The sequence below is a fragment of the Diprion similis genome, chromosome 4, assembly GCF_021155765.1.
Source record: "Diprion similis isolate iyDipSimi1 chromosome 4, iyDipSimi1.1, whole genome shotgun sequence".
Lineage (NCBI taxonomy): Eukaryota > Metazoa > Arthropoda > Insecta > Hymenoptera > Diprionidae > Diprion > Diprion similis.
In genome coordinates this window covers 26,306,095-26,332,433 of record NC_060108.1, presented here as the reverse complement: position 1 = coordinate 26,332,433, position 26,339 = coordinate 26,306,095, and the positions used below count along the sequence as shown (strand labels likewise).

At 42.6% G+C, this 26,339-nt stretch overlaps 2 protein-coding genes across 4 annotated transcripts; one reads left to right on the top strand and one right to left on the bottom strand.

Annotated features, from left to right (window-relative positions):
* The first annotated feature begins 393 nt into the window (after positions 1-393).
* LOC124405857 (ATP-dependent RNA helicase DDX42) lies at positions 394-4,896 on the top strand. 2 transcript variants are annotated; one of them, XM_046881112.1, is made up of 10 exons: positions 394-534; positions 745-968; positions 1,115-1,387; positions 1,506-2,046; positions 2,139-2,367; positions 2,465-2,739; positions 2,831-2,981; positions 3,140-3,480; positions 3,547-3,675; positions 3,757-4,896. In XM_046881112.1, exons 2-10 carry the CDS (start codon positions 754-756, stop codon positions 3,961-3,963), a joined length of 2,361 nt encoding a protein of 786 aa, XP_046737068.1. In that variant the 5' UTR covers positions 394-534; positions 745-753; the 3' UTR covers positions 3,964-4,896. The 2 variants fall into 2 exon arrangements, with proteins under 2 accessions (XP_046737068.1, XP_046737069.1); XM_046881113.1 differs by lacking the exon at positions 394-534 and having other exon boundaries at positions 828-968; positions 1,125-1,387.
* Positions 4,137-26,233, bottom strand: LOC124405856. Of its 2 annotated transcripts, XM_046881109.1 has the most exons (7): positions 25,624-26,233; positions 18,431-18,643; positions 18,196-18,334; positions 9,699-9,825; positions 8,825-8,873; positions 8,446-8,625; positions 4,137-8,369 (listed from the first exon to the last, which is right to left on the bottom strand). In XM_046881109.1, the coding sequence occupies exons 1-7, from the start codon at positions 25,923-25,925 to the stop codon at positions 5,582-5,584; spliced, it is 3,798 nt and encodes a 1,265-aa protein (XP_046737065.1). In that variant the 5' UTR covers positions 25,926-26,233; the 3' UTR covers positions 4,137-5,581. The 2 variants fall into 2 exon arrangements, with proteins under 2 accessions (XP_046737065.1, XP_046737067.1); XM_046881111.1 differs by lacking the exons at positions 9,699-9,825; positions 18,196-18,334; positions 18,431-18,643; positions 25,624-26,233 and adding an exon at positions 9,386-9,650.
* Between the last annotated feature and the right edge of the window lie 106 nt (positions 26,234-26,339).

Here is a 26,339-nt window from a genome sequence, read left to right as displayed (position 1 = left end):
ATTTACTTTATTTTTATACATCGGTATCAAATTCCAAAGCCGCGTGTCTATACTTCTTGGGTCGACACACTTTTCACTTATACCACACTTAACAATAAAAAAAATCTATCCCGCGTACTTGATCGTCTCAATATCCTCTGTGAGTACCGTCGTCTATGAATTCTCTCGCTCTTGTAAAATAGATAGTTATTGGTTTGTTTTACCGACGTGGTTAGTTACTCGGTTGATAATAGGTAAATCTACTACTACCCCCAGGTGTAATCTAGTTAGCTGCGATGGCGTACTGCGCATGCGTTATTAACTAGTTATTAATGAGAGAAAGAGAGAGAGAGAGAAAGAGAGAGAGAGAGACAACGTGATTTTAGACATTTTTAAAGAAATAAACCAATACCAGTGCTGCTGCAGGCGGTCGGTAGAGTCATCAGGATTTACAAAGAGGTTAATTCGGTCGTCCAGTGTCCGGTGCCATCAACCACCTTACCATTGTTAAATGTAACAGTGATCGTAATTTCAGTCGAATATCGCCAAATCCATGTGAGTTACGTACTATAGAATTTCAATTGATTATTCGGGCACCCTTAATCAAGTAGTGACAAATTAAAATCTTGCTTCATTCATAGAGTAAATTTTGTACTTAACCTAAACGAGCAAAGTATACAATTTTGATATTCGATATCCTTTCCTGGAGCACTTACCATGCACCAAGTTGAAGTTGACTTTGTATTTACAACAATTTCTTGTTAGCACTGAAAAATGAGTTACCACCGGGGAGGTGGTAACAAGCCAAAGGGCTTTGGCTTCGCTGGATTTCAAGTAGCTGGTACCAAGAGAAGCGGGGTCAACATTCCGCCACCTCCGAACAACTCGACTTTAAGCAAACAGGGTTATCACACGATGAATTCTATCACCGAGAACGCTCTATCTGCAAACTGGGGGATACCTAAAAAGCGAAGCAAAACTGAGGAAGAGTAAGTTCGTCTAGAGTTCATTCATTACAAGACTCAAAACTAATGGATAAGTGTTGCGCAGTCAGTAGCTACTACTATTATTGAAGTTTTGAAATAGGTGTTAATTTAAGAAGTAAGTAGATTATAAAATTAATTTACATAATCAGATATTTTGAGGATGATGACGACGCGCCGACTTCCTCATTGGAATATATCCCTGCGCCTGGTTCTCCGACCTATGAACTTATGAAGAAAGATAATCGAAAACAGGAAAGTGACAGTGATGAGGATCCACTCGACGCATTCATGGCTGGAATCGATGCTGAAGTTAAGAAGAATACCTTCGAAGCTGAGCTTGCTGAAGAGATGAGAAAGGAAGACAAATCCAAGGGAATCAGAACCGACATCGATGGTGAAGACGACGAGGAGAGTTACTACAAGTAATATTTTACTTATCAAAAAGCATGCGATGTCTTCCATTCACTAAAAATTCTGTACTGCAAACAATCACTAGAAAATCTAAAATTATCAGATAAAAATGACTATTTTGTATTTCAGATATATGGAAGAACACCCCACAGCAGGGCTTCAGCAAGAGGACTCGGATCAGGAGATCGAGTATGACGAAGATGGGAACCCAATACCACCGCCAAAAAAGAAGGACATTGATCCCTTGCCTCCACTCGATCACAGTGAAATAATTTACGAACCATTTGAAAAGAATTTCTATAACGTACATGAGGAGATTGCGAATTTAAACAAGCAGCAAGTCGAGGACTTGCGGCAGACCTTAGGAATCAAAGTGACCGGTCCTTCCGCTCCTAATCCAGTCACCAGCTTTGCTCATTTTGGATTCGACGATGCTTTGATAAAGTCGATTAGAAAAAACGAGTACACTCAGCCGACTCCTATTCAGGCACAGGCGATACCTGCTGCTCTGAGTGGCCGGGATTTGATCGGAATTGCTAAGACTGGTAGCGGAAAAACAGCGGCATTTATTTGGCCAATGTTGGTGCATATTATGGACCAGCAGGAACTAAAGCCAGGCGATGGACCGGTCGGTCTGATATTAGCGCCAACCAGAGAATTATCACAGCAGGTAAGATGTTTAGCAATGATAATTTCACGTCAGTTATAGAAAATGATAAATTATAAACTTTAATAATTACCTCGCAAATTATCTTCTTACAGATATACCAAGAGGCTAAAAAGTTTGGCAAGGTGTATAACATACAGGTATGCTGTTGCTATGGGGGTGGCAGTAAATGGGAGCAAAGCAAAGCCTTGGAAGGCGGCGCGGAAATAGTCGTTGCTACTCCTGGTCGAATGATCGATTTGGTCAAGATGAAGGCTACCAATTTGGCTAGAGTCTCGTTTCTCGTGCTTGACGAAGCTGACAGAATGTTTGACATGGGTTTTGGTGAGTGAAAAGCCAAGTGATATTCTTTACATTGGAAAATCAAAAGCCCTTACTGTTCTCTCTAAATAAACTCATTTTTATTACATACAATGTTCAGAACCACAGGTAAGGTCGATTTGCAACCATGTCAGGCCAGACAGACAAACGCTACTTTTCAGTGCGACTTTTAAGAAGAGGGTTGAAAAACTGGCACGTGACGTGCTCACGGATCCTATAAGGATTGTCCAAGGAGATGTAGGAGAAGCTAATACAGACGTGACGCAACACGTTGTCATGTTCAACAGCAATCCTGCTGCCAAATGGTCTTGGTTATTGCATAACATCGTTGAATTTCTCAGCGCTGGTAGTTTACTCATATTTGTGACTAAAAAGGTGCGGAATGTTATAATAAACCACCTCGAATTAGCTACGGCGAATAAACACCGGCTACCAGCTTTAAGCGTTCTTCAATTTTTAATCTTAGCTAAACGCTGAGGAGGTCTCCAACAATCTGAAATTGAAGGAATTCGACGTTCTCTTGCTGCACGGTGATATGGACCAAATTGAACGAAACAAAGTTATCACTGCTTTCAAGAGACAAGAAATAAGTATACTTGTCGCTACCGATGTCGCAGGTAAGCTACATCTGTGATAGAAATAACCATATCGAACTTTATCATATAAAGAAATCCCCTTGATTTTTTACGTCGAGATACCTTTGATCAAAATAAGGAAAATATTTTGTCTAAACCTTTCTTACACGCCATATTTATCGTAATACTGTTAACTCCAGCTCGCGGTTTGGATATCCCTCACATAAAAACGGTACTGAATTACGATGTGGCGCGCGACATAGACACGCATACACACAGGATAGGGAGGACAGGTCGAGCAGGAGAAAAGGGAACAGCGTTCACTCTGGTCACCGACAAAGATAAAGAATTCGCCGGTCATTTAGTGAGAAATCTAGAGGGAGCGAATCAAGAAGTACCGAAAGGTCTGCTCGATCTGGCCTTGCAAAGTGCCTGGTTCAGGAAATCGAGATTCAAAGGTGGAAAAGGCAAAAGTTTGAACGTTGGCGGTGCAGGACTCGGGTTCAGAGGTCGAGTGACCGATGGAACAAACAGTGGACAGGTTTGTTGCACTCTCATAATTGTAAGCATACGTTTGTACGCCGTTAATTCACTTTTGATTCTACAGAGTGGCGGATCCTCGAATCCGTCATCGAAAGACATCAGCGAAGTAGTAAAAAAATTGGAGAGACATGGACCGGGAAGCGATCGACTATCGGCGATGAAAGCCGCCTTCAAAAGCCAGTACAACACTCAGGTATAATTTTATATTATAGGCAATGCCACTTGTCGAACCGTTAGAAAACTATTTGATTTCTGGTTTGCTCCTTTATCATAGTTCCGTGCATCTTCGGATCATACGTGGGAGCAAACAATTCAGCCAGCATCCGTCGCGATGCCTCCGCCTCCGCCAATGTTACCTTCTTCTCCACCTCCGACGGCAGCAGCAGGTCTCAGCGAACAATCGGAGACCCAGGAATATCAGAATTCCAACTCTGCGGCAACGGGGGAGAGGCGGAGGGTCAGAAAGAGTCGATGGGAGTGAGTCGGAGTAAAATTGCTGCCAAGCTATATCAGTAAACCGAAATCTACGATTATTCTATCATCACAAATACACTGACTGCGAAGCCTGTTTTGTTTTATATCATTATAAGTAAAATAAATCCTGATTTTACCAACCTTGTGCGAGTCCGGCGTCAATTTGTTCCTTAGGTTCGCGTTTAATCATTTTTATTGATATACGAGAGGTAAAGTTTATTCAACGATCGTACATCTTTTACATTAGTTTTCCCTCTGCATGAGTTACATAATTTTCTATTTCCGAAAACGATCAGATTTATAGGAAAAGGTTCACAGCATCCAGTAAATGGTCTTTTAGCTTGTTTCGCATTCACCCACAACTCCTAGCTATGATCAATTTACACTCAAGATACGAATGCGATCTGCTATAAGATGATTTAGGGCTCCGCTGTGATCCGTAATATTTATGTATTTGCCAGAGAAACAATAGAATTAGGCAAGATGTACTTCTCGCTAATCAAATTTAGACTGTATTGCAACTTATAGTGCTAATCGTAGATTACTTATAGCTATCTGGTACATCATATTATTTCCGATAGAATAATGAGTCGTTACTATATTTATATCTATTTTAAATATAAAACTGCAATCATAAAAAAATGTCCAAACGAGGGGTCAACTACTCTCCAATTCTAAAGCGATAACTGTCTAACCATATTTACTTTAATCTTCAAAGCCGTCTGCATCTCGTGAAAAACATCTCTTCTGAATTCCTGTGGCAATGTATTATAAGAATGAGGTCATCAGCGATTAACCCCTCGCAAAATATTATAAAAAAATTAATGTATGTATAATCGTTACGAAAACGTAATGAATACCTGCTTCATCGATCTACAGTACATACTATATGCAGAGAATATGATATTATGTATTCCGTTTCGTATATATACCCAAGAAATGAAAATGAAATGAAAGAAAAGAAATTTGAATTTCCTTGGTCAATTATGTCTGATGAATTTATTTTTACATATTTTTAATCTAGTTCGCAGCTGATCAATGCTACTTCACGCTAAATACTTGTTCGGTAAATATCTCTCCACGTTGCAGAACGACCTTTAAGTAAATCGCTCATACTGTGCGGGTAGTTGAGTAATTTGTGCCAAAATGGATATGATTCACTTTGAACGATTGAAAAAAGAACCTGTTTAGTAACATGTTTTTCCCTCTCTTTTCGATCGCAAATCGTCGTTTTCACTTCAAATGGGTATATTGAAACGGGCTCAAGAATCGAGCCTTGCGTAATTTAAACTCTAGTGTAACGATTGATCGCGCCATACAAGTAAACACAAAGCTCGGTTTAGCCGATGCTAATTGGTATAAAGTGCTGAGGTCGTCGGAAGATCGACGTGAGCAACTGCAGCGACATTCTCGGGACGTGCCCTTGTTAAGCATATACTTATAGGTACGCACATCTCTCTAGTCGGTGTTGGAGTTTTTTTTTCAGTCTATGTGGTCCGAAGGCTTAACTATGGAAACCTGAACTGCGAGGTGTGTCTCGCTATAATCTATCTGCTCCGCGAAACGATCGGCGCCATATGGCTTCATGGTAACATTGATCACGTGTCTACATGCTAATATCTGCATCAGGGATTGACGAACTGCGGCATGGCGGGGCTGCTTTTTCTCCTAGTTTTTTCCGCCTGATCGTGCGACGCTGCCAGCGAGTTTGGCGACGATTTTTTACCCGTTTCTGGGGGATTTTTACCGTTGAATTTCTCCATAGCCCGGGTGTAAGAACCCGTGCACACTTTGCCCCAGATCTTTTTCTCCTCCAAGCTGACAGTCGATCCCCCCTTCTTGGCGTCGTTGCAGCTCTGGAGCAGCTGCCCTTTATGGGACCCGTCTACGCCCGATATCTCCCACCCAGGGATTCGCCGCTGCAGGTTCTTATTCTCCAGAACCATGGATCCACAGCCTGCAGTTGGACTTTGAATTTGGCCCTTATTAACGCGGACATCCTCCCAGGACATCCCGATGTCCGACTGGACACTCGATGGAGTCAGGCAGCTGCTCTCACTCGAGAGGGATGCTGACCTGACGAAAGACGGGGGAATATCGAGCTGCATCTTCCTGTTATCCTGTGTCAGGATCAGCGGCGGCTCGCTCTTCGCCCTCTGTATGGACGGACTGCCGCCCCCGTTGTTGTTGGCGTCCTCGTCTAGAGTCAGGTTGTCGTTCAGTATGATCTTGGCTATCGAAGTTCTCTTACGCAAATTCTCTAGATTCTCTTTCGGCGATGTTTGAGAGTTGTCCACTCTCTGCAGGATGTCCTTAAGGTTTACGGTGTTGTCCACCTTCGGTGTCGGCCTCGCGTCCTCCTTTCTCGAGGTCTTCATCACCCGGTTCGGAGGTTCGATCTTGTCCTCCTTCTTGCAGGTCGCAACATCCGCGAAGATGTAGTTCGCCACTCTTTCATTATGGCTCTTTTTTGCCACGCGATTCTGGTTCGCTGTTTCAGGTTTTGCCGGTCTCTCTTTCGCCACTTTTCCACCCGAGATATGATGATCCGCTGCTTTTCCGAGCATGGCAACACCGTCAACGCACTGCTTGTACTTCTCGTCGATTTTCACGTTTTCACGATCTTCCAGAGACGTCACAGCGTCTTCGATGCTACCAATTTCTATCACAATTTTAACTGGATCCACTGCATTCGAACCCTCACAATTTACCACGCTCACCGGACTGTCATCCGATCGTTGTGTATCGGAGCTAACGTTTACGGAACTTTCAGAAACGTGAACACTTCCGTTATCCACCGTTGACGTGTGATCCGAAGCTGCAGGTTTGTCCTCATCGTCGTCCTCGTCTTCGTTCCCGGAGTCGTCGAAATTTCTCTTCGTCACCCCCTCGTTTCTCTCGTTCATTTTCCTCAGTTCCTCCCAGTTCTTCCTGGGCTTATAGCTAGTCTTTCTCCTGACTATCGTGCTCTCCGTGATGTTAATATCCGGTATGAAAAGCCTGAGAGCCTTCGGTCCGGTGGGAAAATTGACCTCGTTTATCCTCTTCTCGGTCATAATCGCCTCCAAGCTCGTCTTCGAGGCGACCTCCTGGTGCTTGTTGAACGCCGAAACCAACTGAGCAACCGTGTACTTCGGTTCGTCGTTCTCCGACTCCGAGTGATCGTCCTTTTCATCAGAGTTACCGGAGTTGTTCGAGTGACTCGATATGTCCGAATTCTGCCGCTTGCTGGGCTGTTTGACTGACAATCTGTTCGGGGTTTCGTCCGAGTCTTCGGTCAGTGTGTCAGACTCAACTGACTCGATAGACTCCACCGACTGCAATGAGTCCAGATTACCCTCAGAATCGTACGAAGGGTTTTTGGTGGTACCAACTAATGACTCAATGGTCAGGGATTTTCCGTAACCACTTCCTGGCTTCTGGGTAGAGCAAACCCTTCCATTGCCCACGGAATGTTCAACTCGCAGCTTGTCATCTTCCAGTGACACGGCGTCATTCGAACTTTGTCCGTTAAGATGACTGGATTTGGTTTTCCCTGGGTCTTCACTGGCTCCAAAGTCCACATTACCGTCGTTCTGTGTCCGGGCTGTTTTCACCTCGTCTCCATCAGCTTGGTAGAGCGAATCCGAAGTGTGTCCTGAATCCAGACTCCAATCTGCAGAGCCGAGGGAGGCATTCGATGCCGCGATTTCAGCACTCAGTTGTTTGAACACAGGCAGCATGTCCTCGGTTCGTGCCCTTTGGTTCTTCCTGGTCTTGAGGCACTCGAGGCTCCTGTAAATATCCAGGACTCCTTGGGACTTGGAGAGGCTTTTCAGGCCATAAAGCTTATCCCGTGACCTGCTGAAGAGCGGATTCATCACGTGCCGAGGAATGTTCTTCGCCATGTTCAACAGGCAGAACTGGGACTGAGTCTCGCTCAAGTTTCTCGTCCTCGAAAGGATACCTCTGCTTGGTCCATGGCTCAAGTTAGCGTGAGATTTGCTCTGCGCCTGACTCAGCAGGCCTTGAGTCTGCTCTTTGTTCAGCAGGCAGCTTTGACTCAGCGCAAACCCGGCGTTTTGATACGTCGACTCGAGGCTGACTTGCGAGTCCGACGGACTCATGACGCCGTCCTCGCTTCCTGGGAGGCTGATTTGACTTCCGGTCATACCGTAGCTCTGCAGGCACATCTCGCTTTGGCTCAAATTCCCTCCGAGTCCTTGGATCCCCTCGCAGTTTCCCTCCGACAAATTCGCGTGGCTCTTAGCTTGGCTCAGGAGCGTCGCTCTCCTCAGGTTCTCCCTGCTGACCACTCGTTCCAGCAGCACCTCTCGTGACTTTGACAGATACCTTCGAAGGTGCGGCGAAGCCTGGGTCGGAGCACCGCGAAGCCAGTCGTGACGAAGACATTGTTTGGCGCTCATGCGTGCTCTGTGAAAAATGAATTGAAGTGCAGGAAGCAAATAATGACTCACTCATCGATCCAGACCTGTAAAAGTCTGCTTACCTAGGATCTGGCACGAGGAGTCTGGCCACAAAGTCTTTCGCCTGCGATGAAACGTCCTCGAATAATTCCTCTGGAAAATCAACTTCACCGAGTGAAATGTTCTGGAAGGTTTCCTGGTCTGTGTCTCCTCCGAAGGGTGAAAATCCAGTCAGTAAAACGTACGTCGTCACTCCAAGGGACCTGTAGAGTTTATTTCTTGATTAATTGTGCGGCATTATAAATACGTGATGCAGTTTATGGGCAAGTAAATTAATCGCTAAGTTCGCGGAGTTGTTTTTTCTTAACCATAGGAAGTATAACGAGTGATTAACTCAAACGAGACTTATGAGTTTGGAACACACTTTTGACAGTATAATTATGAGAGTTAATGAGTACACACCACATGTCAGCTGCCAAGGTGATGGGCTCGTAGTGCAGAATTTCGGGAGCTGGAAAGAACAAAAATGGTATTTACTTTCCATTGAAGTTTCTGCACGCGGTAAAAGTAAATCAATTAATTCTTTATCGGCTAGAATTTGCTGGAATGCGTTGCATCATTCGATTGATTTTCGCGTAATGACATACACCGGCGGAATATCGCTGGAGCAAGTGGATATTCATGTAGTTGAAGTATGCCAGCGCCATGTATATATTCACTAAACTCGTGGGACCTAAGTGGGTACCTTAGTATGGACAAAGACGAGGCTCACGAAGCGGCAAACGGTGGAATGACGTCATTTGACGGGCAAACAGCAGCTCGGTATACAGATGCCATTTAAAACTAGAATATAATTTACCAGCAAGAGATGCGGAGAGAAAGAGAGAGGATAATATTATGGTATAACATTCTCGCAAACCCAAACAATCGATAAATTCAGTCGTAAAAGCTGAGTGAAGATACTATCAGCGCTGGCAGATTAACGCTTGAAATACGATTGTAATAAATGTTATTTTCTATTACCAGAAACGTTAACGCCGATTATTCTTTTTCTCCTTCCTTCGCAACTTCGGCCCATTATAAACACTCTGAGTAGGTATAATAGCCTTCTCTTTATCCTTACAGAGCTGCAGCTGATGCAGCAGCAGCAGCAGCAGCAGCAGCAACGACCGCTTATATAAACCGTAATTATTACAGCTAGGCCAACGTGTCAATTAATATAGATCATTTTATACCGATCAATTAACTATCGTTCGGTTAATTGCATTCTGCCTTAAGAAGATCGAGGATTAGTCAAGACGAAGGGGAAAGAAATTTATATGAAACTATCGCTTACCCACGTAGTCCGGCGTCCCGAGTATCTCTCTGACTTCCGTTCCTTCCAGCACAACTCGCGAAATCTCAAAATCGCACAGCTTCACGTCGCACTCCGGGAAAGCCCCCATCATCACTAAATTTTGAGGCTGAAACGTAATTTGTTCAATAAAGTTTAAAAAACGCAGACTTGACATTCGCAAAACAAAATCCGTACTTTCAACAGAACGTTTGTATGGTTACCTAAATGACTTCTTTTTAAATTGAAAGAATGACCAGCTCGAAATACCCAAAATATCTGGTTGAAATTGGAAATATGATGAATAAATGAACAAGTAAATTATTCATTTGTTAAATATTGAACTTTCATGCAATCAAATATTTAATGGATTGTATCAGATTACCATATTCGTATACGAAAGCAACTTTCCTTTGAAAGGACAAAAATTTGATAACCCCCCGATTAAGGGAAGTGAAACGATGGTTCATTGACGCAGAGGTTAACGAAAGCAAAAACGTCAGAATACAAATTTCTACGAGTGTAAGGTGTTCCTTTGGCGTCTGGACTCGCAGCCACTGCATGGCCGCGTGGCTATAAGTTGATGTACCCACATACGTATATCTCGAAGTTACGAGTTCTGCTTCATCCCAACGTCACGGTGTCCATATACGTGGAATGCCGGTCCAAGAATAGCAACAAATAATCTTGTTTATCGCAGTCTGCGCGTCTGCAACGCGAGTCTGGCGATAAACCCACTTTACATGTCGTTTTAGTAGGTGTGAAGCGTAGTTGTTAACTCTTCAAGGATTAGACTCCTCCGGGTCTTCGTGCCTCCAAGGATTGTAACCATTTGCATGCGTCCATTCATATCCTTTGGCTTACAACCGGCGTTGGAATTTCGTTCTAGCTGACCAAAGCAGCGAAACAGCAACTGAATGCTGGCTCAAAAGCGATCATAAGCCAGTCAGTTTTTCAGACATCGTAACTTCTACATCTTAGCTACTGTATAATTATATTAACAGCTGGAGCAAATCTTTACGCTCGAGTTATTCTCCACACTCGTATATTCCGTGCCTTCGGTAATCAGAGCCGATTAAAATGGCCAAAGGAAAACGGTGAAAGCCTGCTGCATGCCCAGTAAGCAAACTTGAATATATCGACGATCGACGTGGGCGCTGTCAGATTCGATTTAAAAGCGATAAAAGACTGTTCACAGACAACTCCCAAGGTACTGAATTCGTCGGAGGGAAAAAAATCTTCTTAAATTTTCTAGCAAATCGTATATCATATGTAATATGGAACTCATTTTCGGTTTTCCAAAAATATTGAAGTACCCAAAGTGGAAAGATTACTTTTTCAACCTCGGGTAGCCATTGAACTTCTTTTTTTCCCAAGGAACAAACATCGGACCGATCAACCTGCGGATCGCTGTTATATACATCAGCAGTTATTCAGCAACGTCGTTCGTCGCGAGTATAATGCGCGTCAAGTTGCCGCTGGGACCGCAGATTACGACCGGACCGAATACGCGGCCATAAGTAGACGCTATATTTAATTACGTTATTAACTCAGTAATTACCGGCGTGTTTAATGGCGCGCCATATTCGCAGCCTGTCGCGGTAGGCTGGTAGGTAGGTTTAATTCGCGGAAAAATCCGATACTGTGGACTTCGGTTGTTGAAAATAACGATCAGGCACGTGCAAGGTGTGCGATTAAGGATGCACGAGACGAAATAAGAACACACAGGAAAATAGATTTAGACAGTGAAGCTGATGATTAAAAGATGTCAAACGCTGAATTACATGTATAAATTTTTTTGTCTGCGGAAAAACGGTTTAGAGGGGTAAAAACGACCCCCAAAGATGTGATTTCTTGATGCGTTTGATGGATCCGAATAAAACTAACGCTGAAGTTTTTCTATCATTAAAAAAACCTTTCAGTGTTGGTTTCATTCAAATACATGAAACGCTTTAAGAAATCACCCCGTTGAGTGCCCATCTTTGGGGGTTGTTATCACCACTTTAAACCGTTTTTCCGCAGATAAAAAAAAATATGTGTCTTAGTTTTCAATATTCTACAACATACATGAGTTCCAACGAAATTAGAGAGGGACACCAAACTGATGTTTCTTGTTAGTCGCTGATTGACTCGTAACGATAATTTCCGTCCAAGATGCAGACACTGATCTTGGAAATTGTTGTTTGTCAATCACTCGAGGAGGCGCAGAGCAGCTTCCCATAGCAAATCTCTAGTCCAACTCCGGCCGATATTCCGCGATCAGGAAATAAAACCTACGCGCTTCGAAGTACAACTGTCGCACAGCTGCCTGGTTTACTTGAGAAAACATCGCTATCATTTACATAAACACGGCACATGCTGTTGCGATAAATCTTCGGTGTCTAGACCTGCGCCCGCGTAAACATACACTTTTCCTACCGAGTAGTGAGTGAACACGAGTCGCTACGTGTGACTATTGAAATTTCTCGTTGATTGCGAGAGGGTATCCGAAACTGGAGAAGTCACCTTTTGGATCACAAATTATTCTGGACGTCTTCCAGTGAACTCTTACTTACTCTTACTCTTACAACCGATTTTCTCAACTTCATCGACGTCTTTTAAGTAAAAAATGTTCAATTGTATATGTATACAGGAAATGGAATATTTCGTAAATTTGAAACTGGCTGCAGAACATCGATGACACAGATTCATATTTAGAGACTGGTAAAAGCAACGGATTATTCTGTGAAAAAATCGACTTTATTCAAAACTGTAAAACATATAATAATAGTCGCGTGGGCCCTACAAGAATTTCAAAATCATGAATTTCGTTTTAGTTTATCGGGTTAAAAACTGCCTCACTCACCAAAATACTGAAAATGAAATAGAAAAAAGGATGCTGTTTAGTCCGTAGACTTAATAACGCGTGTAATTCAGAATGCATGCTGTCATCAGTGAGTATAATTCACGTGCCGGTTGCATCTTCGAACTTTAATATTAAACCTTGACTGCTTGTTGTGTGGGCGAATGAATATTCAAACTCTCTATTTGCCTCAGGTTTACTAGTAACAATAGCTAATTATACGCGGAATATAAACCGCAATTTTTATTCGGTTACCCGCCAATTTTCCCACAACGACTTTTAAGTAATTGTTAAACATTACACCGATATATTAAATTACTTTCGAATTCTCTTATTTCAATCATACCATTGATTTTGCAATAGTTTTAGGAGCTTGAGAATTATTTCACAATAATTTGTGATGTGTATGTCACAAGTTTTTTGCACACAGTATATATATACAACTGGTGACCTGGCAAATTCTTTGGATAGATTTATATATACACATCGATATAATTTATGACAGCATAAAATTTCTTTCAAATCACATTGACGTAATGTCAGGTTTAAGTCCCAGGAGATTACACCAATTCAAAGAGTTTCAAGAATTCTCGAGACTCAATTTTTTCGGATAAAAAATTGTTCAAATTTCACGACGATTTGGCAGGTTCCATGCCGCAATTATTATTAAAACTCCACAGTGAAGCTCGTGAATGACATAATACAGTTGGAAACATCATCAACAATAAATCACGGCGAGATATTGTTAATCGTTCGCAAAATTGACATAATTACACTTACCTACATACCGCAAACGCGCACTGACTATGAGTACATACGTTGTAATTATAATGTACACCTTGAAGGCGGGTCTTGAGTACACGTCGATTACTCATATGACTTCAAAGCTCGCTTGGCAAGCATGTGGATAACGTAGATCATTAATCAGGAGGGTCAGAATCGGCGATGTTATTCGACGAACAAGGCGTAAATGCTTGCCTACGATCGATTCGAATCGTTTCTGAAAGACATTAGGCCGTTTCTTTTCGCGTAGGCCGCTCATCCAGGCCTCTAATTACGCGTATCGGCGAAAATCTCGGACTTGGACGTTGCCGGAAACGACTATAAACTCGCCGTTGATAAAGCGACGTGAAACCGTGCAGGTTACTCCGAAGCTGAAAGCACGTGGGCACATCTCGATCATACCGTTTTTACCGATCATGTAAATTCGCGCGGTCATTAATTACCGATCTATCTGATTCTGCGTATCGGTTTACACCGATTCCGGGAACGATTCAGCGATTTTTCACTTCGATATTGACTGTATCGAAGAATCGTTCTGTCGCAAAAGACTTCTAACCATTCGACACTTGCCAGCCAATAATCGTTACCAAAATCGTCGCTTCTCATCCAATTGTTTATATACGATTATATATTCTTATTCCAACGTACAACTCAAGCGTCTTTCTCTGACCTCTCGAGCCGAGATCGTAGGCGGAAGATTTCATAAATCTGCGAATACAAGGCTGCGGGCTACTTCGACTCTGAGACGTTGCGAAAAAAGCTCTCCAAGATCGTCTCCGAGCTCTCACGCCTCCGTTTGTCGGCGGTTTTCTCTGCGCAAACAGTGCAGCAAAATCGAAAGAATTCTGGATCACGATCGCTTCTACACCAGACCGGGCGCTAATCTCGTCTAGAATAACGCGAGCAGCATGTGCGGAGAAACGGAGGCGGGAGGCTGACGGCGGTGGACCAGGTGTGATTCACCAGGTAGAAAATACAGGGTGTGGTCAACGCCTCGCGTAGCGTGGGGGCCAGTCGATCGCCCTTAACGACTTCCACGCAGCCGGGCAACCTGATCTGCATATCTGCATCGGATGCAAAGAACGCGGCTCGAAGAAGATGGAGAAATCGGCACGGCCTTGAACTTTGGCCGTTTAAGAGGATCATTTTTTTAACCTCACGTTATCGGTTTCCCAAAACTCTTAAGCCCTAGGATAGATTTAAGAATAAGGAATTCGTCGATCGTCGCCGATCAACGAGCTTGATTTTAATTCAAAGACGTTCGAAAGCCTTAGGGGAAACGAGTTCAAGGCAATTATGTGAGAAAGAGAGGAGAGAAGATAGCCGGGGGAAGTTTATTATCTTCAATTACGGTGGCGATGAATAAATAGCTGCCTCTGCTAGCTGGATTTCAACTCGAGATATCCTAATTGCAAGATATTTCGACTATCGAGGACGAGGCTCTCCGAGGTAACCAAACTCGGTCCTCATTTCTGCACTTCGATCAGACGGCGTTTACGTGTCTCTTGCATACGTGCTTGTTGGCACGCCGATATCCCATATGGTGAATACCGTAAATCGCGGTGACGCTTTTCTAATTTAGAAAATATTTCCGTTAGTTCTAAATGGGAATCAACGTTGCTGATTAATCCAATTTTACAGACCTCTATGTGTCAACTGTCACGCAATGATGATGATCGGGCTCTCATTTTATTCTCTCTGAAATTATTTTCCGTCGCCTTCGCCTTTTTTTAATACCGAACTTTTTCCGGAATATTCTATCCCCTCGAATTTCAACTCGTTGCAGTTCTGCTGCAATCTTGGAAACAAACAAGTCGACATCTTTTACTCTCACTTTTGAACACGTTCGTGCGGACCAAATACAGAAACTGAAAGTATGACATAAGTGCAGACGCGTTTCTTTTCTCTTCTTTTTTGTCCGTACCGCTGTTTCGCAGTGGCTGTTAGTAATTCGTTAGGTCAAGGTCATCCACCCCCTTAAGTAAGTTTTACGACTCGGCAGTCGGCCTCGACCATCGTTTCAATTGCGTCGCAATTCATCCGCCACAATTAAATTCTCTGTAGTAGATTCTAGTCATTCCTTGAGAAGGAAATGAATAGAAAAAATGAGAAACATGACTGTGAAGCTGTATTAATTCACATGTAGCCAAAATAATTGCAACCGATCGAGTCGTTGGAAGGAAAGCCTTCTGGCCTGCTACAACAAGTTGTATGGGGTATTCCGTGTCAATACGACCCTCGCCGTATTTAATTTAAACCTTCGATCGAATCGGTATATCGTCAGGTATATTTTTTCACTCCAGATTCAGTTTCTCACTGTCAGAAACACGTTATATCACATATTTATAAAACTGTAGTTTAAATTATCATGATGAGGGTAATAAAAACCTATAAAATAAAACAGTTGAAAGAAAAAGGAAACTCAATTTCGTACCTGCATACCACTAATTGTAAATAGGTTTTCATTCTAATGAACAAATTTTCTACAATATACACTGTAATAGATTAACGTTCGAACAATTTTTACTTCAGTCCAAAAAATTGAACGCATAAAAAGTTAATTTGAAAAATAAATCATTTTCGAACAAAACGTATAAAAATCATTTAAACTTTGGGATTTGATTTCATGGCGAAGGACGGCGGGATCAGAATCCGAATTTGAAATAAATTGTGTCGCATTTCGCAGGTGGATCGCCGGTGTCGAGGGTAGGTGGGCATAAAAGACGCGCGCCACGCGACGCGCGTTGTTCGCGACCGGCCCGTGAAGGCTGGACAAATTGATCAAATGATCGATGAGATTTCCCGGGGACCGCTGGACGCTGGGCCAGCCAAGGGCCTCGAGGACCCGGACCGACTTTCTCGCGGTCCCGCATTATATGCGCAAGCCGGTTCTCTTTGTACGCCGTATAGGCAAGCCCCGAACAAAGGACGTGCACTTCTGACCGCACTCATTCCTCTCCTTCTCCTCATCTCGAGATCCCGAGATCTCCGTCCTGCTGCCGCAAATCGCCAAGGACAGGTGCTGCACTTCTTCCTCTTCTTCTTCTTCTTCTTCTTCTTCTTCTTCTTCTGGAACAAACGGCTGTGATCCAGGTGCTGCACTTTTGTCGGATATTCTCTCCTTGTTTGCAATTACGGTATAGATACTTGACGTCCAATTCGAGTCGAGAAGATGCGTCAGGTGTGCGGTAAGGTCAAAAAGTGTCAAAACGTCGAGTTTAAGGGTCTGCAAAAACTGGATTAGACGAAAACAGCAAAGTAGTAGGTATTGCAGGTCAAAAGTATTGTTGACAAGCGTGCAAATCCCTTGGCTTCTCTACTCTACTCCTCCATATCGAGGGGACATTTTCATTCAACTTGATTGACCTCAATTGTACTTGTTCAATCCGTATTTCGTCCTCTTAATCGTTGATTGAACATTGTTCTGACCTACACTCGATTCATCTTAAATTATACTCTAAGTACTTACCTACTGAAATCCTAAATTGCATTGTATACATATATATGTGTGTAGAGTTCTAACGATAAGTTCGTGAAAAGTCTGTCAAATTAAGTTAAAGTCCAGTTTATGTAAACATTAGACGAAGAAAGGCGATGAAATTGTAATGAATGTGAATAAATTTCCACTTTGAGAGTGGCCATTAACAGTCGAGCAATTCTGACTATACATCGAAGAAATAAGCAAAAAAGCAAGTTCGTGTGCGATGCTCGCGACACACGGAAGCCCGACACTTCGGTAACGGGTATATAAGGTATAAGTTAGCTTGCGAGAAAGGAGGATCCTGTCCTGTTCTCGGTTTATACGACCCTTTGTTCACAGCGACGCGCCGTAAATGGAATTCCAATTTGTTTTCACCCCGAGCTTATCGCGGAACGGTGTCTCGAGCGATACGATCCGCGAATCACAATGCTTGTAACGGGCGTCGCAATTAAACGGAATTGCAGCAGATGCAGCCTGCAGCTACCCGCCATTCTACTCGCTCTGCATCCCGGTACATTCCGTACAAATACGCGCTGCACTTGTGTGCGCTTGGGGGTATTCGACGACGATGAACGCTGCGTTTTCAATTCAAGATTCTCGACTAAGCGATACTCAGTTTTTACAGGAGATCCTGAAGACGCTGGAATATGAATTCCATTCAGCTCATATACGTTCGTTGATTGGTCGATTGGACATGTGGTGTAAATTCGTGCCGGCAAATTAGCACCGCATCATTTCAATTTAATTATACAGCATGACGTTGATGATGTTCTCAGATACGTGTTCGATATATTTATATATCAATATGTGTATATAACTACAACTGCAGTATAGCAAATATGAAACTATTAAGCTTTTCGCTTGCGTCGAATAAGCGATATTTGATCCTGCAATCCTGCAATCCTGCAATGTTATATCTTTTTTTTTTTTTTTTCATTCCGAATACCTCAGTTCGCTACGTATATGTGCCAATAAAAGATCGGGCGAGTTAGGCACGAGATGAAATGTCCGGAGACGTTTTCTGATCCGGCGATGCCTTTACAAGGCTTTATTAATTGCTCGGCATGTCTCACTCCTCTAGCGGCAGCCTACAAGACGTCGGACTTTGCGCGACTGATCGATCGATCGATATAGGTATGTATAATCTATGTATATGCAAGAAAATTTACTCATCGATCAGCCGCGTTGCTGTATATATACGCTTTGATTGACGGGATTGCTCGCCGAGCTGAATAGTCGAGAGTCTTGCGTCAGGATCACCGGATTAATGAGTGTAAACCTTTACTGCGCGCGATGGTTTATTCCCAGCGTTTTTCGAGTGCATGGATATCGATGCGCCCGCAGACTTTCACTGCGCTCGATGATCGTTCCGTCCACCACGCAATTGCACTAACCTTTATGTCCAGGTGAGCGATGTTCCTCTCGTGGAGATAGGCGAGGCCTTCCACCAGCTGTCGAACGAAATGGACCACGTCCCCTTCCAGGGGGACCAGGTCGCCGTCTATCAGAGTCTGGAGATCTCCTCCTGGAGCGCTGGAAAGTCGAAGTGAAAATCAGAACGATCCGCGCCGATTTGAACAAATTTATGTTGTTTTCGTATATTGCTTCATCGATATTCCGCTAACTCACAATTCCATCACCAGGATGATTTCCTTGGGGGTTTCGTAGACGTCGTGAAGTCGGACGACGCGTGGCGACTGGGAACATAGCGAGAGGAGAGCTATTTCGTGTCGAAGTTCAGCGCTGCAATCGGCGTTGAACCGATTTCTCGATGAGTATTTTGCCGCGTAGACGATCCCCGTCGATCGTGATCTGCATCGGTAAACCTTGGCCCATTGTCCGCTGCAAATTACGATAATCATAAATTCGATTTTTTATAATTATTATGTAAGACTAATTTCGTTGAGGAAACTTGTTTGATGAGTTCGAAATTCTCACATTGTGCATTTCATCAAACCAATGAGATTTTCGTTACAAGCTATATGTGTTATACTATCAATTTATCGTCTCCCCTGACGCGCTACAATATTGAAACTCTATATTGATAAAAATTTGTAAATGTCGTTAAAGTTGACAGAGATCTGACGACAACAGTTCCGCGCTTACAGAGCGTGGCGGGGAATGATTAATTCATCGATGCGAATACGTGCGTTAGAAAAGGTTTCAGCGAATTGAATACATAATTGTATTCACGTGGTCGCGCCGTGTTCCACGTGATCAGCAGAGGCAATAATTTAAGAACCATGGCAGGCAGATTTCGTTGTTGGAGGGATCGGACAAGGCTGGCGCCGCGGCGCCTAGCGTGCCTGAAGGCCTACTTGCGCATTATTTTATTTTTATCATCAAGCAGTTGGTAATATACACATAACGAAGTGCCTTCGAGCCTCAATCGATCCCAAACCAATGCACTCTTTAAGGGGGGATTACAGTGGAACTTTGATAATATCGAATTTTTGATTTTTGAAACGCCTCTAAAAAAGATGTGACCAAAAATTCTTTCCCACAAAATTTAGATTATGGTAGTATGTGTCCTGGAAAAAAATTTCTATCTCCTGCGATGAAAGTGTATGCACAATGAAGTTTTGCGCATTTGAAAAACAAAAAACTCGATATCACCGAAATTAAAGCGAATCAAAGCAGATATCATCCTGACTTTTATCCCTTCGATATAAACTCCAAGTCAAGGGAAGCCCATATGCGTAAGGCGGATTTGAAAAAGGGGGTCCCAGCCTCGGACAGGCTGTAATAAATTATCGAAATAGTTACAAGGCTGGAGCAGAAATATTTTTCTCTCTGCTGCAGCCCGCGACTCGAATCGGACGCTGCTTTCGGTATAGATTATTATATTTAATGGTTACACGTGACTATGCCGTCTATAATACGTAGGTATATATAACTGTCGGAGGATCAGTGATCATGTTCCTCGTGACAATGGCGGCCTGCTGGGAACCTTCTCGCCATGTTCTTTGAGCCGCGACAAAACTGATTTATTGACGCCGGTTCCTTATACGCCACGCGCAGCTACGAGCAGAAACTACGATACTTCTGGAAGTCTCGATCGATTTCATTTAAACAAGATCACTTGTCAGTGATGTTGCAACTCGATTGCAACGTTCGTTGGATAATCCAGAAATTCAATGTCTCATTTACTAAAAGGTTTTACGTATTCATACGTGCAATATAAATGTTGACGTATTTTGCGAATTGCTTTAAGATCTACGGATTCAAATTCGAAATCAAATCTAATAAATCTTCGGATTCTGAGATGAATAAGCCGGAGTTTTAATTTAATATTTACACAAAAATTTATCTCCGAGTTTAACGTGGGTGTGTTTGTATCTTGACGTAGTGTTAATTATCTTTTTTATTCACCTCTTACTTTCGTTATTATACATATATTCTGACAGACGACAGTCGAATCGAATCGTTGATCCTAGTTTAGCGGACTGAGATATCAGTCGCAGCTTTTTATTCCTACGAAAAGATTTAAGATTCATTAGACGTCAAAATTGGGCTTTTTCTTTGGCCGAATGGCAACTGCGTGGGCTTTTGAAATTCTGCACGAAACATCGAAGGATCTTGCAAATTATCGGGTCTAAATCACACAATTTCTCACTGTTCGCACAATTTTATGCTAAACAGACGCGTTTCAGCCCTGAAACCAGCGATAACTTATTCGGAATATATAATAGAGTCGAAACTCTGACTCATTCGCTTCCCTATTAGCCGTAGAGTCGATAAAACAATGTCAAACACCTTTGGGCTTGGGATGAAAAATTGAAGTGAACATTAGTTTCGAAACAACGTTGAAGGATTGAAGCAAAGAAAAGACGTCGCTACAAGGTAAATATATAGGTGAACCACCTCCTGCCACAGTCCGGTGCTTCATTAATAATGCATCCATTTAGAATTCGCGATTGGTATTGAGCTGTTACATCTGTGTTATCGTTGTAGAAATAAGAGAAGTGCGAATTTTACTTTATCCACTGGCTGCCAATTATATTGTGAGCTTAAGCATAGCGTTGATCTCGCTGACTGCAGGTGTTGAAATCACCTGCGAGGTAGATTAGAATATATGAAAGATTGAATAGGTGAACGGTAATTGCGTCGAGCAAAAACGTGTCAACAGCTAGCTAGCTCCTACAAATTACAACTTTCCGTGATTTCCATTATTCGCAAACTTCTCTACAGTGATGTTCACTACGTATCCTCTCACCCACGTAGTCGATTCACGAAGTATTTCGTCATTATCATAAATCGAGAACAATGAACAACAATAAAGAATGTATCAAAGCAGCTTCTTCATCGCGCGATTTGACTGAGAAGATAAAAACTTTTTTCTTTTTTTTTCTTTTTCTTTCTTCTAGATTTAAATTAATAAAATTCACGAACAGGATTTCGCGATGAGGATTGCGAATCGTAATGTACGAATAAGGTTGTCGCTTGTTAAAACAAGCACACCATGCGGCTTTTATGCGTTCTTAGCTTGCGTGCAGCAGCGTCGAGAGTCGCCCACCGCATATGCGCAGGTCGCATCGAGGGTGTCACTGCACTCTTAATGTTGCTGTATCATCGTTGTAACATTTCCTCATTATTTTTTTCACTCCTTTATTTACTCCCTGCTAATTTTCATCCAGCGGTAGAATCCTCAGCAGCGAAATTATGCCATAAAATACTCCCCCCCCCCCCCCCCCCCCCCCCTCGCACTACCCCTGCGGCTTTCGCATTCTGCGTATAATAATATACTTTATACTACGACATAGACGCGGTCCTGCTGAGCAAAACGACTTCAGGGACTGAGCCGAGGAGCGTGCAGCTCGTGACAAATCGAAATTATAACACCGCTTCGCCATGAAAAACATGGCGAGCTGCATCATTTGACACGGAGAAGTGCGTTTTATTCCCATGGTTGTTTGTAATCGAGCGTATAACGTTAAATCCAATGGTGATACGGTGTAAAATGTTGTATACGATATGATGCATAGTGGCCTGGAACATAGATCATATATTATGCAGATATAGGTGCATAAAGGTTGCACAGATGGCGACGTGCTAACAAGAGCTGCAGGTAGGTTGGTTGGTCTACCTAGTATGATATATATATGTACGTGATATGTAATGTGTGTGTGTAATCTGCAGGTATGCGACTAGCGTGACGACGTCGTGCATTCATGAATATTACATGTGTGTTTTCCACGCTTCAAACTTATGATTACGATTACGCTCTCGTGCACTTATCGCAATTATTGTCACAGTGATCTACCTCGCAAAACTTCGTACACTTAGTCTGAGTGTATATCACTTACGTATGTATGTACATATGCATGTATATATATATATATATATATATATATTTCTGAAAGCAGAAAAACAAACTAGCATATAGATCTTATCGGAGATTAATATCGAGAATACCTGCAATTATTACACGCATGTACGCAGAAACTCGTTTTGTGTCTGTGCCGTGAACTTAATCCGTATCCATAACTCGTTTCGCTATTCTAGACAACAATAAGGCGGCGCCTATATAACTCGTTACACTGCATCGCCGAACGCGTTATTATAATAATACGCAATCGCGACGAGTTCATTAGCGATTTAACGCTCAGCTTTCGCGAATTTCTTCCAATTTCTGCTTCGTTAGCCGTTCGCGTATTTTTAATCCTCTTGATAATGAGATTTGATTGGAATTTTTATTGGAAATGAATTAATTTTAGATTATTCTCCGGCTACAACGTTACAATTATAATTGTAGCCTATGAAATGATTGATCTGATACAGTTTTCATTATTGCATATGGATAATTATTAGCTATAGCTATGTATGTACGACCTGGTCTGGATGCTGCTGTAAGGTATCGATCAGAGTTATGCGAACAGCGAAATTACGTATGATTGTAAGCGAATACATGATTGGGAATTAGCAATTACAATTGCAATGTAGGATATTATTGAGGTTGAATTTATTACCAATTAGATACCCTCTACAATTGAAATTTGCAATCGAAGCGAATAAACGGTCGCCGGTTGCGTTCGCAATTTAGCACAATCAGTTATACCGTTCAATTACCATCGCGAAATGAAAATAACTTACAATTAGCATATAATTGAGGTGAAGTCTCACATCGCCATGCTTGAAATTTCCTTCCGTCCTTGAAACAAAATGGCTTATAAATGCATAAATGCTGCCCAAAAATCTCACTGTTTTTGAAATTCGATCGACAGTAATTGTCTCGATCCTGTTGCTATTCTAAGTTGAAAACGAACCAAGAACTAATTAAATAAATACCAGCATCGACGAACTACGAAGAGCCGGATGCGCATCCAGCTTGAAACTAGCTGTCGACTCTGACTCTATGCATTAGATTAGATCATTGCAGCCTGCCGTAGCACCTGCTTTGCATAAAGAAACATGCAGCAAGCAGCGTGTGTGATGTCACTCGACTCGCAGTTCGAGTAAACAAAGCGACGACGTCGACGAGATTCAGATTTTGCGATTTTTCGAATTCCGCAGGAACTCGAAAAGAGATTGATTATTATTGATATATACAGTCTTTTAGAAAATCGTCAACGATTCTACGGAGAGTTTAAAGCTAGACGAAAAATGCTAAATCTGCACAGTTGATAAATCCGTGGGGGTTTAATCGGTTTGCGTAACGCGTCCGGCGACCCGTGCGATTCCGCTGCATACAGCTGAATGGCGCGCGATTTGAATGATTACAATATATACTTATCAAGACAGATTATAGCCGCCAAGTGCTTTGGACAGCAAGGAATTAGCATATTGCCAAGTAGCCATTCTCTCCAAGCCACATGTTCCATTTCAACGCTGACGATCGCTCACCGTCGCGACGTTGTTACGTTCTTGCGATAACATATCGATCTATCGGCACAGGTATAACCGGCAGCTTTTATATTACAATATCCGAGGGGTAATAAAAGTGTAATGAATGTATGGAAATCCGTCAGCGAGTGGCGTAACGAAATTTTTGCGAATTGGCACTGCGCCTACACGCCGCAAATTACATTCGCGACTTCCAATCCCACGCACGGTTTAGGCGATTTAGGTTTCTCGCAAAATGATCCGGCCAATTGCTCAAGAGATTTGTGACTTCATCTTGGTCAATAATCTTGTTAGAGTGTCACACCTGCTCAAAATCACGCCCAATTTAACGCCAGAGTTAAGTTATCTAAATCCTTGGATATCGATTATGGATGTCCGATCGGTACAGCTCAATCAACTTCACGTAGTGTTAGAAATTCAAGATTAGCTCAACTTCACGATATTTTTTTGGTTGGGCCGTTTGCTGCGTATAATCACCATATAAAAAACAACAAAAATTTAAAGGAATATTCGAAAAACAGAGACGTGTTTCATGAATTATGTTGAATTTTGACAATGATTGACATTTCGGGTTTATTATATTTTCAATCAAAACAAATCTTATCCATTTATACTCATTTTTATAGAAGATTCGGAAATCATTCTACGAAACTTACGCTATTCAAAGTTTTGTTTTTCATTTAAAGTAACGAAGGTCCGGCTGATTGTAAGTGAATTCGGTCGTCTTGCATATGTACGACGTAGAAACGGTGTTAAGCATATGATACGTATATACTTTGTACATACTTGCGTCTATATAGTTATTAAAAGTTCAATTTGCGCAGCGATATTAATTGGCGTAATAAAGTTGATTAATTCGCGTCAGATAGGCCTAACGCAAGTTTCCACTGTACACGTGTCAGAGTTATTATAGGTACGTTGCGTGACAAATTAAAATAAAACGAAGTCAATTATTAATGAACACGACGGGCTCGTGCCGCCGCTGCTGCAGCGCCACGTATAATATAAAATTATATCGCTACTCTCGACTGCGTAACCCACCTTATGAAAATTCAGTATCATTTCGTCGTTCCTTTTTTGCCACTTGACAATATTTTGCAACGGTCATTACAACAAACTTCGATATAACCTGAATACAAATATTCGTCGAGAGAGGCGTTCCAATATATTTATAGAAAATTAGTCCACCAATTTTTCAACAGATTTTTCCTGCCGAACGATAAGAAAAAGATTTATTTTCGTTCAAATTTTATAAGACAAAAATGTATGTTCTGATGATTTCGTATTGTTGAGAAGAATGTCCGGCGCGCGAGAAAAAAAAATTTTAATTACTCGGAACGCAGAAAAAGCGAGCTAGATTGGTACGGGAATGGCCCCTATAAACACATGGATGCTGTGAAGTTACAGTATGTTTTGCTTTCGAGGCTCGAAACGTGGGCGACGGGACAGTATTCACAGCTCGACATACAGGTGAGTGTTGAAACATTCGGTCTGCTGCGGTCCGACTAAAATGAATCGTGCCAACCGATCCGATACGTGTAGGCGGCCACGACTGCCTAGTCCACGCATTAATCGTCGATCGGATCGGTTCTGACCGAGCTACGACTTTTCTATAACCAATCTCGCGTCAAAACAGCCCGCGGTCACTGTTATTATAATTATAGAGCCCTTCGTCCTTCATCACGCATTTTATTTCATTACGTTTGCTTCGAATGACATATACTGGAAAGATCTATAGAAATAAATTTACCGAGATCAATGCAATAGTTTTTTTTTTTTTTTATTTTTATAATTTGAATTTTTGAAACATCCATTGCATTCATTTTATTGTAGTTAAATTCATCAGATCCCTTGATTGTATCGAAATGAAATGTGGGATGATAGATCGGAAATCGACTGAAACTTCGGGGATGGATTTTTGTTGGAAAAAAATCGGTATAGAATCGGCAGAATTTACTTAAACAAATTCGACGACTCACCTGGCGAAGGGCTTCGGGTCGATTTCGTAGTGTTCGGAAATCGGTCCAGTCTTGACGACTCGAGCGAGCTGCGACTCCTGGACAAGGACGAGACCCTCTTTGACGTGCTTCTCGCTCCACTGAACCCTGCATCTTCCGCGGCAGCGTTCGGCCCCGCCGTTTCGATCGAGAGTCCGTCGGCCCTTCGAGGGTGAGGGTGAGTTCGGCGTTGGCGCCGATTTCCCAGATCGGTGCTGAGGTCGGGGGGAAATTTTCCTCGCAGAGGACATCGTCGGAGCTTGATGACTCGAGGGGTATATCATATCAGCGAAAAGGGTTCCCGGCAGAAGGGCGCCGGCGCCGATCTTGTAGCCTCGATTTTGCAATCGGCAGCGCGCTCAAAGCTTCGCGTTCACCAGTCGACCGATGGCGTCAGAACAGCTGATCCCATCACGAGCCGACGGCGGTCGGAGATTGGCGCGAATTAAAAGAGCAGCGCCGATTTTCAAACTCACAGTTTTGCCGTTTATGCGCAAAGAGAATCGGCGGAGAATCGAGTCGATCGGTGATAAACGAGATTTTTCAACTTCTTTCGCCGGTGTCGCAAGCTCGAGCTTCACCGCACGCACTGCCAAGCGACACTGTGAAAATCCGTTTTTCTCTTTCCTTCCTTTCGATCTTTGCCGATTCTGAGGACTGTCCGTAACCGCTGCTCGCGACTGCGGTAATTAGCACAA

Bases quoted from the DNA above. Each gene is read 5' to 3' on its own strand.
- LOC124405857 (XM_046881112.1), top strand. From the start codon at position 754: ATGAGTTACCACCGGGGAGGTGGTAACAAGCCAAAGGGCTTTGGCTTC. The intron at 1,388-1,505 runs GTAATATTTTAC...TTTGTATTTCAG, and splicing joins GACGAGGAGAGTTACTACAA to ATATATGGAAGAACACCCCA. The intron at 2,368-2,464 runs GTGAGTGAAAAG...TACAATGTTCAG, and splicing joins AATGTTTGACATGGGTTTTG to AACCACAGGTAAGGTCGATT.
- LOC124405856 (XM_046881109.1), bottom strand. From the start codon at position 25,925: ATGATATACCCCTCGAGTCATCAAGCTCCGACGATGTCCTCTGCGAGG. The intron at 8,874-9,698 runs GTAAGCGATAGT...TGTTCTTTCCAG, and splicing joins CGGGACGCCGGACTACGTGG to CTCCCGAAATTCTGCACTAC. The intron at 8,626-8,824 runs GTGTGTACTCAT...TAAACTCTACAG, and splicing joins ACCTTGGCAGCTGACATGTG to GTCCCTTGGAGTGACGACGT.